This window comes from Belonocnema kinseyi, chromosome 9 (genome assembly GCF_010883055.1).
Source record: "Belonocnema kinseyi isolate 2016_QV_RU_SX_M_011 chromosome 9, B_treatae_v1, whole genome shotgun sequence".
NCBI classification, from domain to species: domain Eukaryota; kingdom Metazoa; phylum Arthropoda; class Insecta; order Hymenoptera; family Cynipidae; genus Belonocnema; species Belonocnema kinseyi.
Genome location: NC_046665.1, coordinates 58,381,296 through 58,400,428, shown reverse-complemented (window position 1 = coordinate 58,400,428; position 19,133 = coordinate 58,381,296). Strand labels below are relative to the sequence as shown.

Genomic DNA, 19,133 nt, shown 5'->3' with positions numbered 1-19,133 from the left:
GATGAGAGATTTAAATTTTCACGCGCTTCCCGCATTGCTATAATTACACCTCTGAAAAACTTCAACGATGGAGTTTTATGACAGCGATAAGTTGTAATACTTCCTAAACGATGGGTTGATTTTCAAAATTTCCCATTCAGCATTCTTAAAAATATCGCTCATCAGCAAACTTTAGTGATGTTATTTTACTTCTGGCAACGCTGGATCTCAAAGACAACGATGGGTTACAATCAAACTTCGGCCCTAAAGATGCAAACATCGTTGGGATGCATTTTCAAATTTCACGCCATCTCTTTTTCATTAACACTAGATAAATAAGGATTTTACCTCTATATTATGTCTGTTTTGCAGGGTTCGAGCATTTCCTTCTTGCTTCTTTCGACGCTAGGTAAATAAGCAATTTACCTATGTGTACTATTCATATAAATGTTATAATCCTATATTGCTAACCGCCTAGGAGGTTTCTGGCCAAAAATAGAGATTTCTGGCATAAAATACAGTGCAGACGTATATTTTTCGCTCACTCAGCGCAAAGTACGTTGAAAGCGTTGCGTATGCGCCGCCAACCGCAGGAGGATTCGAAAAGACAAAATAAACTTGTATGCAGATTAGATATATAAAGTATATGTAGTTCAATACTCCTTTCCGACGCAAATTCTGAGACCGTAATGTGTGAGACTGAAATATACGTGTGCCAAATATACTGCCAAATATACTCTGACCAACTATCTTTCCAGAAGTTTCGAAAACTCTGGGAATTCCTTGACTCCCAGGAACTCCGTCTGACTGGTGGCGCCATCTGTTAACAACAGCTTAAACTTCATAGCTGGTAAAGCAATCGAACTATCTGCCGGCGACAGGTTGAACTAGATAGCTGGTACAACAGTGGCGCAATCTGTTGACTTTGTCATAAATCCATGCCATGGATCTACCTTACCGACCGAACAGTTACCGACTGCTTGGAATTGTCTGTTGGCGCCATCTGTCGGTGGCTTGGTGTAAAATATTGACTGCCCCACGTCGTATGTCATTCGCTTTTTTTTGGTGGAACGGTATATATTGTAATTCCAAATTACTGATTACTTACTCAATTTTAATTTTTGATTTTGAGTGAAAAGATCCTTAATCCGTTGGAATTAGTCAAATGATATGTGGTCCAATGTAGACCAAATTATTTTTTAGTTGTAAGAATTTTGGAACGATTTTGTTGTCCCTGCACTTTTTTAAAAAAGCTAAGGATGTTAGCAGGTTACCTTGAGATGTCCTGTTGTTACTACAGGTATTTGTTTTAGTAAGAATACTCTTCCCTCTGAGTTCTTTAATAATAGATTTAATGCTTTCACGATGATTCATTTGTATAAAAAGAGATATTTCGGATTCCAGTCGTGTAAAAAAACTACGAATTTTGCCGAAATTTCGAGAACATTGCAGTTCATTTCTTCAGGGTTGTTCAGTTTCAGTTGAAGGTCAGCCCTGAAGAAGTGAACTCAAATGTTCACGAAACGCTGGCAAAATTTGTAGTTTTTTATACAATTGCATCCCGAAATATCTCTTTTTATCAATAGTGAAAAATGCGTTTACTTCCATCTCTTCCCAAGAACTAAACACGGTCTTCACGAGAGAACTTTGTAAAAATTTATTAGTCGTGTCAATGCGTTCTAAAACATCATTCCAAAATAGCGTAAGAATAGCTTTTTCGAGTTGGCAAAGTTTTAGGTATGAACTAAGTTCTTCTGACCTTAAATCCGGTTTTTCTAATGGATTGTGCGCTATTTCTAACATGGCTTCTTCGAAATAATGATTCGATTTTTCAAAAGCATGACTGATATCTGACCTAGATGATCTTCGAATCCCCAGACCGCATTGCTACCAATCTAACTCCATTTTTTTAAGTTTCCTATTAACCTATTCTACCTGCGACCAGAAGCGTTTAAAAATACATATACATGCATACAATGGACATACATATAATGTACATGAAGAACTAACTGATTTTGATGTTTAATATTTGCTCATAATCCCCCAGATTCTCCTGATATGTTCGGGGCATTGTCACATGACTTATCCCGACAATTCTTAATGTTAAGGTCTAAGGCGCAAAGAATTTCGAAAATCGCGCATTCTAACTCATTAGCAGTATGATTCTTAGCTTTAAGGAACTTAGGGCCGATTCCACCAGCTGTGATTAAATCTATGATTAGCTAATCATGATTATTTTTTAATCAGCGTTTTAATCACGATTAACTTGTGGCACGTTACACCATGAATTTTTAACCTCTGGTTAGCTAGCCATATGCTCGGTTCGCAATAAGTCTAGTTTCTGCGTGTTTATGTTGTAATGGTGATTCTGATTGGCTGATTTCGAACTTGTATTCGCGCGCAAAATGGACCTCGACTGCTCACGAACGACGAGCGGCGACGTGTTTTTTAAGCACATCGTTTCCATAAATGGACAGGAATTAGCTATCGATTGAAATTGAATATAAGTTGTATTAGTACAAGATATCGTTATAAATTCGATCAATATTTCACACTATACTTGAACTTCAACTTTGAGGTTATTTTGACTCCCGTTAATCGCTGATTAAGTCGCTAACCAGCCGCCAAAAATGGCCTGTTAAGTTAATCGACGATTAGACTTCTTTAATCATGTTTTTTAAAGTTGGTAGAACGCAATCTGCTGATTAAACTAAGTTAATCAATGATTAAATTTTAATCACAGTTGGTGGAATTGGCCCTTAATAACCCTTTTAACAGGCGCACTATTTACAAGAACCTATCTTAAAATAAAAGTAATTTAATCAGTATGTAATATACATCAGTATATGATATTTTGTGGCTAAAGTCCATGCTGATCATATAGAGTTTATTTAGCTTTATTTCTGAAACGATATGGCATACAAAGATGAACATAAATCAATTCCTTAACTTTATCACAAGAAGTCTTTGAAAGATAAGAAACATGGCTACATGTATCAAGGAATTTGATTACACTTACTAGCCAACGAAGAACATTTTTCAAATAAATACGCTTTTTCTTGTGTTCTTCTGTTAAACCGCTGTCTATCTTACCGAATCCAATGGTTTTTAGTACATATTTTTTCAACTTTCGCGATGCTCGTTGCTGTTATTATGAGAAGCGAACAATTTGGACGCATTTCTCCAATCATTATATCCTAACGACAGGGCTGAAGACTTAACTTTCCCGAATAACTGGCAATGTGCACATATTACTAATCTTAGTGATTAAGAGTAAAAGAGTCATTCTCACTGCTTTCTGTCCCCTTTCAGAAGTTTCTTTAATAAAACATGATTAAAATTTTGCGTAATTTATCGCAGAAGATAATTGTGGTAAAAATGTTGAGTTGTTTCCTAAAGCCTCATATATACGTCACTCTACTGATTAGTCGTATACAAGTATAAAATATCACAGTCATTAAAACATGAGATAACGGCTAAATATATAATGAGACGCTTTTCTTGGAAAATTCATCCATTACAAAGTAATTTAAAAATATAATATATAATTTTATTGTTTTTCAAATATGAGTATTACTATTGGCATTGTGCTCTTCAATTTCGCAGTATTGCCTGATTTTGTAGGTAATTACAACAATACCTATAATCTTAAATTCTAAAATCGTTCAGATCGAGGTGGAACTACTTTGTTAAAGGTTCATTTCTTTTTGGTATAAAATTCATCTGGTTCATTTAAAAATGAACAATTCCATTTTTTTTTAATTAATCTTTTTGTTTAAGAAATCAACCTTTTTGGTTAAAAATACAACTTTTTTGGTTGAAAAATAATCTGATTTGGTTCAGGATTCTGTGTTTTTAAAATTTTTAAATTAAATTTTTTTTGGTAGAAGTACTGACTATTTTATTTTTTGTTCAGAATTCATCTTTATTCTTAAAATTGAAAAAATGCCCTTTAGCTATTCATCTTTATTCGTTCAAAATTCAAATACCTACTTCAAATTTGACCTACTTTGTTCATGCGTTTTTTTGACGATTCATCATTTTAACTTGAATATTCATATTTTCGGGTTAAAAATAAACCTTTTTAATGGAAATATTTATTTATGCTCTGAAAATTCGAATGCCTGGTAAAGAATGAAAGTATTTTTAGAAAAACTTAACTATTTGGAAAGAGCTTTAACTGTTATGTAGAAAATGGATTTTTTGCTCAAAATTGTTGTATTTTTTTTAATTTGTTATTTTCAAAAAATATAAATCTTCTTGGCGACTAATTCTCCTTTCTGGTTGACAATTCAACGATCAGCTTAAAAATTCAGTTTAACATTAAAATATTTTGTTCAAAGTTCATGAATTTTTTTTAACTTATTGTTTTGCGTCAGAATTTATCCATTTTCTTAAAAACTCCTATTTTTTCGTTTTAGTCAACTGGTTGAAAATTCGTTTTTTGGTAGAAAATTCATCATTTATGGTAGAAAACTTTTTTTTCGTTAAAAATGAATTTCCTTGTTGAAAATTTAGATGTTTGGTTACAAGTGAAACTATTTTTATGAAAATGAAAGTGTTTTTATATCAATTAAAATATTTTTATAAAAAATTTATTATTTTGATAAATATTTAAGTATCAGGAATAACATTCAACTAATTTATAGAAAATTAACTTTCTTTTTGAAAAATGATATTCGTGGGTTGCAAATTCTATTTCTTTGTAGATAATTGCCTTTTCTTTCCAAAATGCAACAATTCTCTTAAAAATGAATGTATTTTTGTTGAAAATTCGTCTTCTTGGTAGAAAAGTAATCTTAATAGTGAAAAAAATTCATCTTTTTGGTCGGAAATTTAATGTTTTGTTGGAAATTCAACTTTTACATTGAGAACTCAACTATTTTGCTACAAACTAATTTTTTTCTTTTATTTTCACTGTTTTAAAATTATTTATTTGGTATGAAATTCGTATTTTGGTAGAAAATTTATCTTTCTTGGTTAAAAATTAACTTTTTTTGTTGAAAATTCAACCTGGTTTGTACTACGATTCCAGCTGGCTCTAGTCGCGGATCAAGCAGTTCAATTGAGAAAAGTAAGATAGATTTGTCTAAGTTAAACAACTTATGGAGGCTGATTCCTGGGCTTGTAATGATTATTTCTAAAAATAAAAAATTAATAGGCCAAGATCCTTAATGAAAAAACTAATGTGGGATTGCATATATTAAACGATTTTTCCTATCTTTTTTTATTTTCTCGTAATAGTAAAACGAAAGTAATGTATCCTATCAAACTTGGATGAAATAATTTAATAGGAAATTTTATTTGTCCTCTACTATTATTACAAGTATATCAGAGAAAGATACGAAAAAAAAAACAGTTTATGTTTGCTATCCCAGTTAATCTTGAATTATTTTTCGCCTGTTATTTTCATTGTTATCTCCTTGATAGCTTTGAGAATTGTCAAGAAGTTTAGAATAACATCGAAACATCTGTCTATACTACTTAATCCTTTTATTACTTCTTTGGAACCATTTAAGAAAAATTCTACTCAGAACTTAGTATATGTAGAACAAGGTAAATATATCCATAAATTGTGTATCTTCGGTTATACCGGACCTAAGTAAATCTAGCATCCGAAGGTCATCTGTTTAAAATCGTCACATTACCTGAGCTACTTGAAATACCTTATCTCTATTCTCATCCACCGCCAAAATTTCTTGGTTTCCTATTGCTCTAAATTAGAAGCGGCATAAGGCGATCCTGGTCCTAGTAATGATCATATTTAACGAGAAATTGGAAATAGGGTAGAGATTTGACCATCATTATTTTTTTTACTAGACATAGGGGTGCCTTCCCGCCCCCGCGAGATGTTAGAAAATGGTAAGGTTTTGAGAAACATAAACTTTGTGACCTGTCAGAGAGATGTTTCTGGCCGTATGGATGTTAAAAGCCCCTGAACGGTGAGTTAAGTATGACCATTTTGATATCGTGACATACCCGTATTTAAGACATCGTAGTAACAGAAGTAATAATAATTTTAAACTTTCGCCTATTCAAATCGCTTCATTTATCGTTCAATTAAAGATTCTAATAGTTTCTTGCAGAAAAAAATTTTTTTTTCCAGCCAAAAAATAGGTACCGCCCCTATTCTGCAATTGCACCGACTGCGACTATTTCATACAAACTCCAAGTTCTTCACTCCACACATCTGGTGTATCAAAATAAGTCATGATGTATCAGTACAAGTACTTTTAACAATTAGCACATTTTTCAATTATCATTTCTTCGCCTCTCTTGCACACTCAACTCGGAGTTCCTACGCTATTACACAGCCCTCTTAATCTAAAACATGGTTTCTTGTTTTAAGGAAATTTGTTCTTTGTCCTGAAACAAACCTGATTAATTTAAAACTAAACAGTTGCATTTTTAACCAAAAAATATGATTTTTGAACCAAGAAGATTAGTTTTCTGAAAATAAATTAGTTCATTTTCAAACGAAGCAGATGATTTCCCCCCCAAAAAGAAATTAATTTTGAACAAGGTTGTGCAACTGCGCCTGCACATAAACTAAGTTTAAACTTTTAACAATTAGTTGAGTCTGTGACTAAAAAATGCATATTACTGACATAATAGTTGAATTTTCAAACTATATAATTAATTTTCAACTAAATAGTAGAATTTTGAACCAATAAAATTCAAAATCAAAAATATAACACCAGACTTTTTGGCAAAGGACAATTTGGATTTTTCCTAATAGCTTCTATTAAAGAAGAAAGGAAAAATATTTAGGTATATTATGCTTTTTTGCGTTTTTTGCCGAAAGTAACAAACCAATAAAAAACTGCAAAGGAAAAGTTCTCTCCTAAAATTGGAACATTGGGAAAAAATTGTTTTCAAACCTATTATGTCTTGTTCAAATAAAAAATCTTTGTCCTATGTAATGTTTATATACATTTTGCAGATTTAAATTCAGAATTGATTAGATTATGATAACACGCATAATATTTCTTGTGCGCATCATTATAACATGCAAGAACGTGAGAAGAGAACCTTAAAGTCCCTTAATATAGCAACGGAATTTAAGGTGCGATCAAAAGAAGAACGCGACGGCCTTAAAGCAGCATTAGCCTAAAAAATTAAAGTCCGCACACTTTGCTGAATAAAGCGCACCAAAGTGTGCCTTCTTTTGTTTGAAAAGGAAGATCTATAATGCGAAGATTCAGGCAGTCATGGCAGAGAGTACCGCGATTGAGATGAATTTTCGTAAGTGGACTGAATTTAAAAAAGTAAATGCGAGTTTCGCCCGCATCTAATGAAATTCATCTCCGTTGGAACGGACTTTCTGTTATAACACACTTAATGGGAACAATTTGGATCAGGGATGCGGCTTTAACGTTCATTTTCTACCTTAAATCACTATCCGCCAGGACAGGCTGACTTTACGTTTACTTCAATATCATAAATTAAGTTACCTAATGAATTTAAGGCAATCCTGAAAGTAAATCAAATTATATTTTAAGGTCTTCTTTTTACTGTGATTGATTACATAAAAGAAGCTCAAACAAGTTTTGAAAACAGTTTTCTTTGAGCCCGATTTTAGATTAAACTTGCTTCTTTTATTTGAATAATGGGTCGGACGCAAGAATGTGCACCAGAAATTTTTTGCAAAGTATTATAATCGGGTCCATTCTAAAGAAGAATCTGCTAATATTCATAAATAACGTATACAATAGATTAGTATTTTTTGCAAATTTGAAAATTGGCATTTCTCCTGAATCCGTATTCCGTCACAGAGAAGGTAATAAAGCGCTCTTAGTTGCGCAATATGCCTTTGATATTGTACATGAGATCGGTAACATTGAATGCATTTTTCTCACTCCTGATATTGAATTTGACACGTTTTCGAGAGCCTTGCACGTTTGATTGGGGGTTTTCCTTAAGGACTATCCCTGGACCATTTTCCGCAACTGCTTATTTACTTTTCAGTCATGTTTAGCAGTAACAGCTAGGTCAGACATGACTTCATACGGCAAATAAGATGCTTAGCACATTTTTTAATATCACATGTATTAAAAACACACGAATGAAAGCACCTTTTGAATTCCATAAAGTTCTTTTCAGATAAACGCTGATTACTTACGAAAAAAGTTGATTATTTAATTTACGAAAAGACGAAGTTAGTAACCGGCCGAACGTACTTTGACTCGCGACCAATCATCCATATCACTAATAAACATTGAGTACGAGCCCTGCGTCTCCTTGGTTATCATAGAAAATAAAAAAGCAGAAGAACGATTGTTTCAGTTTCATTTTCGCTTTCCAGGGCGATTTCATTTCCACCTTAGTATACCGTGACCGCATTTTACTTTCGACGCATTTTTCTCGAAAAGCAAGTTTTCGAAGTTCCAACTTCATAAGTTCTCTAGTGACTTGTTTTTCAAACCTATAGGGTTCGTCGGAAATTGATCCAGCTGTATGCCATTATGACGTGCATTACTCCATATCCCACCTACGCAAACCCCTCCACCCTGGATAGTCTGACGTAATTTTTTAACGGCCCCTAATCAGGAGAGTATCGCATGACCTAAACTAATTAATTCTTTTCACAGAATTAGCCATACGAAGATACAGTGAAGCAGGTATCGATGAAAATCGCCCTGACCCTCTTTTACCAAATGTTCGTTATTACGAATCTAGGAGTGGCCACAGATTCTCTATATTATCCGCTACAAGATCAAGATATATTTTGGTTGGGGTCAAAGAAAATCACATAGTTGGATTAATCTTGGAAGGATGCTTGTATCCATTTCTAAATGAAAATGGAGAAAGAATTAAAATAACCATGAGTTACGAGCATATAATAATACCGAAGGACGAGGATCACCCAACTAGACCATTCAGATTCTTTCATGTTTTTGATCCAGAAATCAATATTCATGAAGCAGTGCTTCCTTGAAGAGGCTAAGACTTTATTCATCAATTTATGTTTATATCATTCGTGAATAAATTTATTTACAAAATTCACTTGTAGGTTATTCTTCATAAACAGGGTATTTTGGTGCTCAAAATATAAATGACAAAAATTATACAATTATGTACTTTCACCTACTGTCCTATACGGTATCAGGACCTACATCTACAAATAAAAGGATAAGAATAATGTTAAAAAGAATTCCTCAAAATAAAATCAAGAATCTAACGACCAAATTTTGACAACTACCACAAAATGTTCCCATTGGAATCTGAAAAAAGGAACACTTCTCTCCCATTCCTTCCCTTCCCTCTAAAAAAGAAAAAAAGAAAAGAAAATTATTTATCCTTACTTAGGACGAAAATAAAAAGAAGGAAAGAAAATAGAGAAGGCAACCAACCAAATCCTCTTCCTTCTCTCTTTTTATTTATTTTTCATTTCATTTCATTTCATTTCATTTCATTTCATTTCCTTTCATTTCATTTCCTTTCATTTCATTTCATTTCCTTTCAATTTCCTTTCATTTCATATCCTTTCATTTCCTTTCATTTCATTTTATTTCCTTTCATTTCCTTTCATTTCCTTTCATTTCCTTTCATTTCCTTTCATTTCATTTCATTACATTTCATTTCCTTTCATTTCATTTCCTTTCATTTCATTTCATTTCCTTTCATTTCCTTTCATTTCATTTCCTTTCATTTCATTTCATTTCATTTCCTTTCATTTCATTTCATTTTATTTTATTTTATTTTTTAAGTTGATTTTATTTTTATTTTATATTATATATTTTTTGCCTTGATAAGGGTGCTGTATGAGTGCCGAGACGTTGGTGATTATGATATATATTTTTTAAATGTTTTTTATTGGGATTTGATAATGGTGGGAATAAAGAGGACGAAAGAGAGGCAAAAAATAGAGAAGGAAGAGGATTTGATTGGTTGCCTTCTCATTTTTCTTTCCTCCTTTTTATTTTCGTCCAAAGCAAGGATGCATATTTTTCTTTTCTTTTTTTCTTTTTTAGAGGGAAGGGAGGGCAGAGAAGTGTTCCTTTTTCAGATTCCAATGGGAACATTTTGCAGTGGGAACAAATTAGACACAACAAAAATAAAAGATACGTGATAAAAGTTGATAACTATTTTTTAAATGCCACGTATTTTTGTAATATTCCGCCGTAAACATTGAAACAGTGATAAGAGCTTTTTCATTCAGGTATAATAATAAGTACCTATTTAAATATTGTGACATTCAATATATATAAGTAGAATAATTAATTAATAATAAAATTAAATATTCAATCCGAAATTATTTTAATCGAAGAATATAAAAAACTAGTTCTATATTTTTGGTACAAAATTATCACCAGATGCCCAATACAGAGCCCAAAATTTGACTTTTCGATAATTAATCAGCCCTAATTGATCTCTTAATTCCGGGATAGGGCATACAATGTATGGACATAGTCTGAAAAAAATAAGCACTGCATTTCTTTACAGGGTAGTTTTCGAGAGTTAGGGGTAATTTTTGGAAATGGGTTTCATGTTTCCTGACGGCTAAAAAATATTTCAATCTAATAAAATTTTTTTTCTTGTACATTTTCAGCATATTTTGGTAATGTGTAGTTTTTCAATGTTAAGGAATGGTTTTGGAATATTGTTTTTGGAGATGCTGGGGAGTCTGAAATACGCCTTGAACTCTGATGTACCCACTTTTATGATTAGTGCATATTTAGTATACCTTCTCAGCACTTTTGAGTAAGGGGTAGATTTTTATGTTAAGGGATGTTTTTTAGAAAATAAAATTTTGAAGCGCTGGAGAGCCTAAAATGAGTATTTAATTCTGATGTGTTCACTTTTAAGATTAGTACATATATATTTTTAGGGTAGTTTTTTATGATAGGGGTTGTTTTTAAACAATTACGCCATAGTTGTAATTCCAGCATTACCCACGTATTTTAATTGATGTGATAACAAGCTTGTCAAAAACACAAGAAAGTCATTGAAATAAATTAAAGTTTATTATTTGTATATTGCTTCTAGCGGGAATCGGGCTGACTAAAAAATTACCGTATGGAGAAACGTCAGGGAACACCGTCGCGCTAGCGGCGAGAGAGTTGCTGCACCACGGTTTGGTAAGGCGTCTGCTACAGATTCGGGGCCTAGGTACCCCAAACATGCGGAGATCAATCACACCGAATTTTAGGTGCTATATTTTCCTAAACTGTACAAGCGCAGAACTGTCCACAGGTGCCGTGTGTGCAGAACGGCTCGACTATACTGTTGATTGAACGGTTCGACCTGTTCGGGGTAATATTTCTCCCGAATCAATGAAACCGTTCTACTAAACAGATGTGGCGCTGGTAAATGTGTGTTTAGCGCGACAATTTTATGTGTTGGGTGAATGGTTTTACCAAACTTCTGTTTGTGCAGTTTAAGGTCAATATAATCTTGTTTAGACTCTTTTAGAGTAATAAGGTTCTTGATGTAAAATTTTTATGCTATTTATACCATTGCTGTGTTCGATTAAGTGTTTGCTAATGCGTCTATGGAATATTGGTTCAAGACTTATATTTGTATAGTGTTTTCTCTACAAATTTTAAGAGGCCGTTTAGTTTATCCAAGATACGTTTTAACACATGAACATCTTAGTCTATATGTGGCACATTACATTGGTAAAGAATTTCTAAACGGTATTTGCCGAGTGAGATATATTTGCCAAGTTTAGAGTCAACCTGAAAGACCGCTGTTTAAAAGCATTCATTCAATAAACGTTTTAAAATTTGTAAAATGTCACCATTAAAATTTATGGACAACATTTTTTATTGGCTTTTATCCCCGAACTATTGTTATTCTGATTTGTTTATACTCTATTATGTCTGATAGTGTAATGGAAGAATCTGGAGCGTTTCTTATTATTGCTATTTTTTGTTATAATGGATATTTTGAATAAAGGTTTAAAATTCTACTTGAATATGTATTTCTTTTAAATCAATTTTGTTTTCAAATTACCGTTATCGTCTCCGTTTATTTCAGTACTAACAAAACTAATGGTATTGTCTTTTTTCAAATACGTGTATAATTTGGAGACTGGGGTGGTATAAATTAAAGTTCTGAATAGTTTTATGAATTTTATTATAAGCTAGTGTCCTTGAAATATGTACGAGAACCCATGCAAGTTCTACATTTTTCTTTATAATAAAATTGTCAAACATAAAAAAGTTGACTCCACTAAAAAATGAATACCTTTCTTAAATTCAACTAATGGGATTATGTGTTATAATGTGTTTTCGATTCTATTTCAATTAGTTTTCTATACTGAATGTTCAAAGTAATGAAGATTTTGAATTCAGGAATCTTTTGTTTTTCATATAATTTGATCCCTTTTGCCTAGAAGGTAACTTATTCTCATCCCTATTTAAACAAAAGGAAAAACCTGTGACGTAGAATTCAAATGACTCCTAGGTAAAAACTGATTTATGAATCATGCTCGTAAATATGCCAGGCAAATAAGTTTCACTCCTCCAATCTGCTTAACAAATATGTGGAATTATTTCGAATGACGAAAGAGATAACTGCTATGAAATGACAGATCGATTTTAGTATTAAATTTATTTTCTACTCAAATTTGTTTAAATAATCTTTGAAGTAATGTGTAGTGCTAAAAATTATAACTATACAATACCAAATACACCAAATTAAAATAATAGTAACCTATGTGTAATTTAGAAAAAAGTAGTTTAATCCAAAGCTGATCAATTTTATTACAAAATTGGATCAAAGTAATATGTTTCGAGGAATACTTAAATGGCGTAAATATAAAAAACACTCCTTGAAGTTTAAAACAGAAAATTTCATAGCCATTAAGGTTTCTTATTCAATATAGGAAAATTAGGATTTTTCTCCTATCCAAAAATTTACGGAAAAATTACTTGTTGGTTTTAGAAAGTTGTACATTTTCTAAAAGCTTAAGTATCGTTTATATGGTTAAAAATTTATTATTTTAACTAAAAATTTGACTATTCTACTTGGCGTTGCACCATTTTAGGTGCAAATTCATCTCTTACATTTATATTCTCCAAAGTGGATAATTTTAATCCGAAGTTGATAATCAAAATGATATGCAACGGTTTCACATTCAAGTCTTTGCTGTGTCTTCAATTGTTTATTTGATGTTAGATATTTAAGATTTGTTATGCCTTTTTTAGCTTTAAAAATAACTTAATTGTCATAAAAGCTTTATCATTGATATTGTGGGAAATCTTATGTATTTTTGGTACTGTTTTCTTCTTACAGAATTATCTAAACTTAGACGTCTGATAGAGCGCTATTACCGAAACCGTACACTAATTAATCCTGCTCCATAACTTAATGTTCATTTTTTCGAAGATTATACTAGTAGACCTATAAATATTTCTAGTTTTGCAATAGATGGATTATATAACGTAGGAATAAGATTGGACTTCATAATTGGAATGATATTTGTTGATGGATGCTTGTATCCATTCCTGCAATGCACTCATTCCAATACTACTAACCAGGATAATTTCGTGAGAGTCAAAGTAAACAAATATAACCAAGAAACGCTAATTCCCATTACAACGGAGGAAGGCGCCAGTTTTAGATTCTTTCACCAATTCCAGCCAGAATCCGAAATTTATTTAGCAGAACTTATAGAGTAGGATACAGCTAAAAAATGTTGCATATCTTACGTAAAATTATGATGTATGGCTTTGACTCATGAAATAAAGTGTTTTTTGGTCTAAGAAAGGCATATGATAAGGTATCTCAAATATTTACAGACCAACGGTCATCACTTGTAGAATTGTAAATATAACAGTCTGAGAGGAACCGTGACTGAGAAGGGATTAAAGAGTTCAACTAAAAAATACATTTGAAAATTCTCTCAGTTCATTTGAAGTTTTGCTTTTAAATACTGGGTACATGTATTGAACTATTCGTACTAAAAGTTCCGGTTTTTAAATAAAACTGTGAGGCGTGATAAAACGTGTAAAATTTCGTGCAGTTTTACGCAATTTCAGTATTTTGAATAATATGAAGATAAGTAGAAGGTGAGTATTTTGTCTGTGCTCTAAAATTATAACTTGTTTGTATATTTAATCTCACCCTTTGATGGGTTTGTGGGCCTCAATTTAACCGCTATTTATATTATAATGTTTCGCTTTACTTAAATATAAGTATATTATTAATAATGATTATAAATTTATAAGAAGAGTATTCGTCCAGGGCTCCATTTTTTATTACGCTAAAAATAGTTTTTCGAAGATTTTTAAATGAACTTTTTACTATTTACTTTCTTGAATAGGATAACCGATTGGCTTTTGCCCTGTTCCCTTGTTTTCTCTTACATCTTCAAATTTCTTTTTTCCTAAATTTCTGTTAAATGTATGTTTACCAAATAGTTTAATTCGTAGATATTATCTATAGTATAGCCATCCCTTTTCTAAGTCCTGTCTGATTGCGTGGGGTACTTTCTTTTCCTTCAATCTGACTCTATAACTTTCTCCCTTGAATTTCTGCAAATATTTTAGAACCTATTGACATGAAATTGCTCCTTCTATACTCCTCTACATGCTTTTCCTCCCCTCTCTTGACAAGCGGTGCCACGAGCCCTTTAGTCCACTCTTCTGGCCACCCTTCTCTGTTACAGACCTTGTTACAGACCTTCCACATCGCATCCTTCACCCCTTCACCACCAAACTTCATCACTTCGTTCTCCATGCCATCTCCACCTGTAGCCTTGTTCCTCTTTAGTCTATCTATCGCTCTAATCTACTTTTTCTTCTTTAATTCGTTCCCTCCCTTCATTTCTCTTTGAACTATCCTTCTATTTTCCCTTGATCCTATTTTGCTCTCCCGAAAGCAGAACTTTGTAATACTCTATCAGGAAGAAACAAGAGAAAAAGAGAACATGGGAGGATCCTGGAAACAAAAAAGCAAAAAGGAAAGGAAAAATACAAGAGAGACGTAGAAAAAGCGATTAAAGCAGGTAGGGTTTGGGATGTGATAAATAGGGAAATGCAAACAATAATGTAGCCTCGGATTGAATTAACACTTTAGTTTAGGAAAGGCATGCCCTCGAAAAAGTTTTAAGTGAAGAATGGATAATGGTTGATTGAAATGTTAGAGGTGTGAATGATCTCAAGTAAAGTCAATTTCGGGATAAAATGGACGTAAAAACTAGATATTCTATATGTACCTAAAAATAAGAAGGGACTTAAACTATGGTCAGGAGTAGATAATGAATCAAATGGTAGCCAAGGAAGAGCGTCTGATTTTGAATGAGAGAGCAAAACGGCATGTCAAAAAGTATTAATGTGATAGATTTTTGTAGATTAGGATAAAAGTGGCAATCTAAACACTATTTATTGTAGCCTCCTAAGGTTCAGTTCATGGTGAAAGTATGAAGTAAATCATGCCTGCTGAGAGTCGATAAGTGATAATCTAGGTACGTGCGATATTGTGAGAAGTATACTCCCAGGATACTATGTTATTTTGAAGGTCCAAAAACAAATCATAGCGGGCAGAAATTAATTCACTTATACTGAGAAATGAGCTCTTCTATTACAAATACTTGATTCAGGCATAAAATGATCCACATATATACTTGGCGAAGAGGTGAAAGCCAGGCTATGACTGACTCGCTTCCTGATGATCAAGAAAGTTTCTTACAATGCAACAGGTGTTTATTAAACCGCCTTCTGAGCTGCTGCCAATACCCTACTAACTCCTAAATGTTCAAGATGTTCAGTGCATCTTGCGTGCACATTCCCTGCAGCCGAAATCACAATGGGATGTATAGATGCATGATTAACATTCCCCCATATAGTCTTTACTTCATGCCTTAACTCGCTATACTTATGGATATTGGTTGTATAGGTTGACTACAAATTTCGGTTAAATGGACAAGCAATGTCGATGATGTAGACTCTTCCACCTTTTTTTTCTCGCATCACGATGTCATTGCCTCGATGTCATTGTCGAACTCGTTTTCTAATTCTGCGGTCCCTAATTCCCGTCTGATTAAATGCACTGTTCTACATTTATCTGGTCCGAACTCCATGTGGATATCATTGGAAAACTGCTCTGTGACATCCATCACTTGCTGCAGTTTCTGGCCATAACTAGCGTACAGCTTCAGGTCATCCATGTAAAGAAGATGGGTCACTTTATGTCCATCCTCATCATCATGAATTCTGACCCCATGAGACATGCTGTCTAGTGTTTTGCTCAATGGATTCAACGCGAAACAGAACCACAGTGCGCTGAAGAAGTCTCCTTGAAATATAACCGGCGTAAAGCATATTAATCTAGTAATCTTTGGTTGTCCATGATCAAAACACTTGATTCTTGTACCCGTGAGCCTCATCGCATGGCATAGAAAGTCAATAATGCGTGGGCAGATTTTGGAAAAATTTAAAACTTCAAGCAAATAGTCATGTGGCACGGAAGAAAACGCTTGCTTTTAGTCAATGTATACCATGTGTAAGTTCCTATGATGCTTACGAGCTTGACTCATGTCAGCAGCGTCTATAGTGACTAGATCTTTACAGCCTCGTGAGTTTTTACAACATCCTGTTTGTTCTTCTGTAAGAATGTCATTCTCGTCGCAATGAGAATATACCTTATCTGCAGTGATAGCTATAAGATATTTATAAATTGTTGGAAGACAGGCTATCGGTTGAAAGTCAGATGGATTTTGAGCGTCTGGTTTTTTTGGTATCATATACGTAGTACCTTGGAGCATAAAACCTGGCATCAGATCTAGATGTTCAATGATCTTCTAAAAACACCTTGCCTACGCAAGATGCACACTCGTCAGGTACTTGTACCAGAAGTTGTGCACCATATCCGGACCTGGAGCTTTCTAATTACTTACCCCTTTCAAGACCGCTGAAACATCCAAAGTGTCCCAATTGCACCTGTTCATTTTTCCCCAAACACCTGACCAGTAGTTAGTCATATCTTCCAATTAAGGGACTTCGGTGCCTTGGTGTTTATTTAGCTTTACTCTTAGTTCACGATAGAACCTTCTTTCATCTGTCTGAAAGTTTTGATTTTGTTGTCTTCGTGCAATACTTTTCTTGTACCTACGCAGTCTGGCAGTAAGAACATCAAGTCTCTGTCCTTCAGAGTCTAAAATTGCATCTAATATCGCTGGTTCTAATGTCTCGATGTGCCGAAGGTGGATGATTTAAGTAACATGGTTCATCAGCTTTCTGGTTCTATTTTCTTTTTTATATTGAGTTAATCGACCCAATTTGCACCTTACTTTGCTGACATCCATACCCAAACTGATCTTCCATGGTAGACCTCTATCCCTTTCTGGGACAAAAACTGCATTTGCAGGCCTAGTTTTCAGGCCCAACGTTCTAACGGTTGCTACAGCTGCACAGTATACAAGAGTTTGTACCTCTAACGTAGTGTGTGCTACGTTCAAATACGTAGGTAAAACCTTGCTGTCGAGATGTTCTATGAGTGCACGCAGATCATTTGTCATGTTTATTTTGGACAGAGAATGCCTTAGTGTGGGTTCTACATATCTGAACTCGAGTAAAGCTTGACCAAAATTCCTTTCCAGATGCTGTAGTTTTTCTGAGATTTTTCTATCCACATCATCATTAGTAATATCCAGATGTGGTTTTTATGGATCCGGTGCATGATGTTCATTATCCCTAGCACCTATGACTTCAGCATCAATCAAGTCTTCGTTATCCACATCTTCCAAGATGAGCTCATCAATAGGAAGCTGCCGTTCCACACCCATTTTGATAGCAGCTATTTCAACAGGCGAAAGCAATCTTTTTACACATATTGAGCGTTTTTGATCTGCTAGATTCTGCTCTCTTATTTTTGTGACTAGCTCTGGGTATTTAAGTAAGAAGAGTCTATGAAATTCTCTCCTCACACTTTGCTTACATTTCTCTGCCAAAAAAATAAAGGCGCATAACATCTCTGTTCATATGGTGTGCCCACTTTCGTCGCTTTTTTGGTTGCTGAACCTCCGCTTCTGCCTCTGGTTGTATACGGTCATACACCTCTGGAGAACGCGGTGTTGTTGGATCATCAATAGGTTGAGGAAGAACATCAATTGCTCCTGCTTGACCGTTTGATGCGGCTTTCTCTAACTGATGTTCATTGCTGTCGTTTTTCCACGCCAAATCAACCTGTTGTTTAATCTCCATTGCTCGGTCTTCTGTAACACGTAGATTAGTTCTGATGTCCTTCACCTTGGCGATAAGATCTCTTAGTGCAACTTTTTGTATATTAGGATACTTTGCAGCAAATTTTGTTCTTAAGCTCTATCCTTTTTCCAAGTTTGTTTCAAACTTCGCACTTTCGTAATAGCGAGGCACCAATTCCTCTTTCATTGTGGTATCCCAATTAATGCTCTCCCACGGTATTTCTGTCGAGGTGGTTGGCTGAAAATAGCTAGCGCTAGCCAAAGCATCCTCAGCAGGCACAGTTAATGTTTCACTGCTTACCGATTGTCGCAGATGTTCTTGCTATAAAACATTTTTGTGTTGAAATGTTGTCACAGGCTTATACTACCCAACAGGTCGAAGGCATTTTTTATTAGAGTTGGGTTTTTATTTGATTATTTTGCACGGGGCTGTCCCGGTATATATCATCAGTCACAAACGCATTTTTATAATGCAATTAAGTGATCTTATGAGAGCAGTCTGCCCAGGCATATTGGACAAAGCCTGGTTGTTACCCCACCATTGACGGACTGGGTTGCAGTCAAGTACACGATGTGGGTACCTACAGCTTAAGGTGGGTTTCGAACCGCCAAAACCTCGGTAAAGAACCCCGGTCCTCTTGGTCCCCGTTTAAGCCATAAGCATGGCCCCAAAGACCTCTCCATAGATAGAGGACCGCAAACATGCTGTTAACTGATATTTCAGACTCATTGATGCAGTAACTGCCTGTGAGTGTTACACGTTTCCCCGTAATCGCAGGTTAGTGACAGAGAATATGAATAGAAGTCTCATTATCCTTTCCGCACAGACGACAGAGTGGACGTTCTTTGAGCCCTATCTTATTTATGTGATACCGGAGGTTTCCATGTCCCATAAACGTTTCTGTTTGGACATTGGCTCCATTCCTCCCGAGCTGGAGTAATTTCTTCGCTCAGTTAGACCAAACCCTACTCATTCTGATGTTCCTCGGTCAGCCAACTCTTA

General features: G+C 34.2%; 1 protein-coding gene across 1 annotated transcript; it reads left to right on the top strand.

Annotated features, from left to right (window-relative positions):
- Positions 1-3,514: 3,514 nt before the first annotated feature.
- Positions 3,515-8,981, top strand: LOC117180317. Its single transcript, XM_033372753.1, has 2 exons — positions 3,515-3,603; positions 8,571-8,981. The coding sequence occupies exons 1-2, from the start codon at positions 3,546-3,548 to the stop codon at positions 8,915-8,917; spliced, it is 405 nt and encodes a 134-aa protein (XP_033228644.1). The 5' UTR covers positions 3,515-3,545; the 3' UTR covers positions 8,918-8,981.
- Positions 8,982-19,133: the final 10,152 nt, after the last annotated feature.

What these genes read in the sequence shown, in the direction of transcription:
- LOC117180317 (XM_033372753.1), top strand. Translation starts at nt 3,546, where the DNA reads ATGAGTATTACTATTGGCATTGTGCTCTTCAATTTCGCAGTATTGCCT. An exon ending in AGTATTGCCTGATTTTGTAG is followed by an intron (nt 3,604 to 8,570) that starts GTAATTACAACA and finishes TTCTTTTCACAG; the next exon opens with AATTAGCCATACGAAGATAC.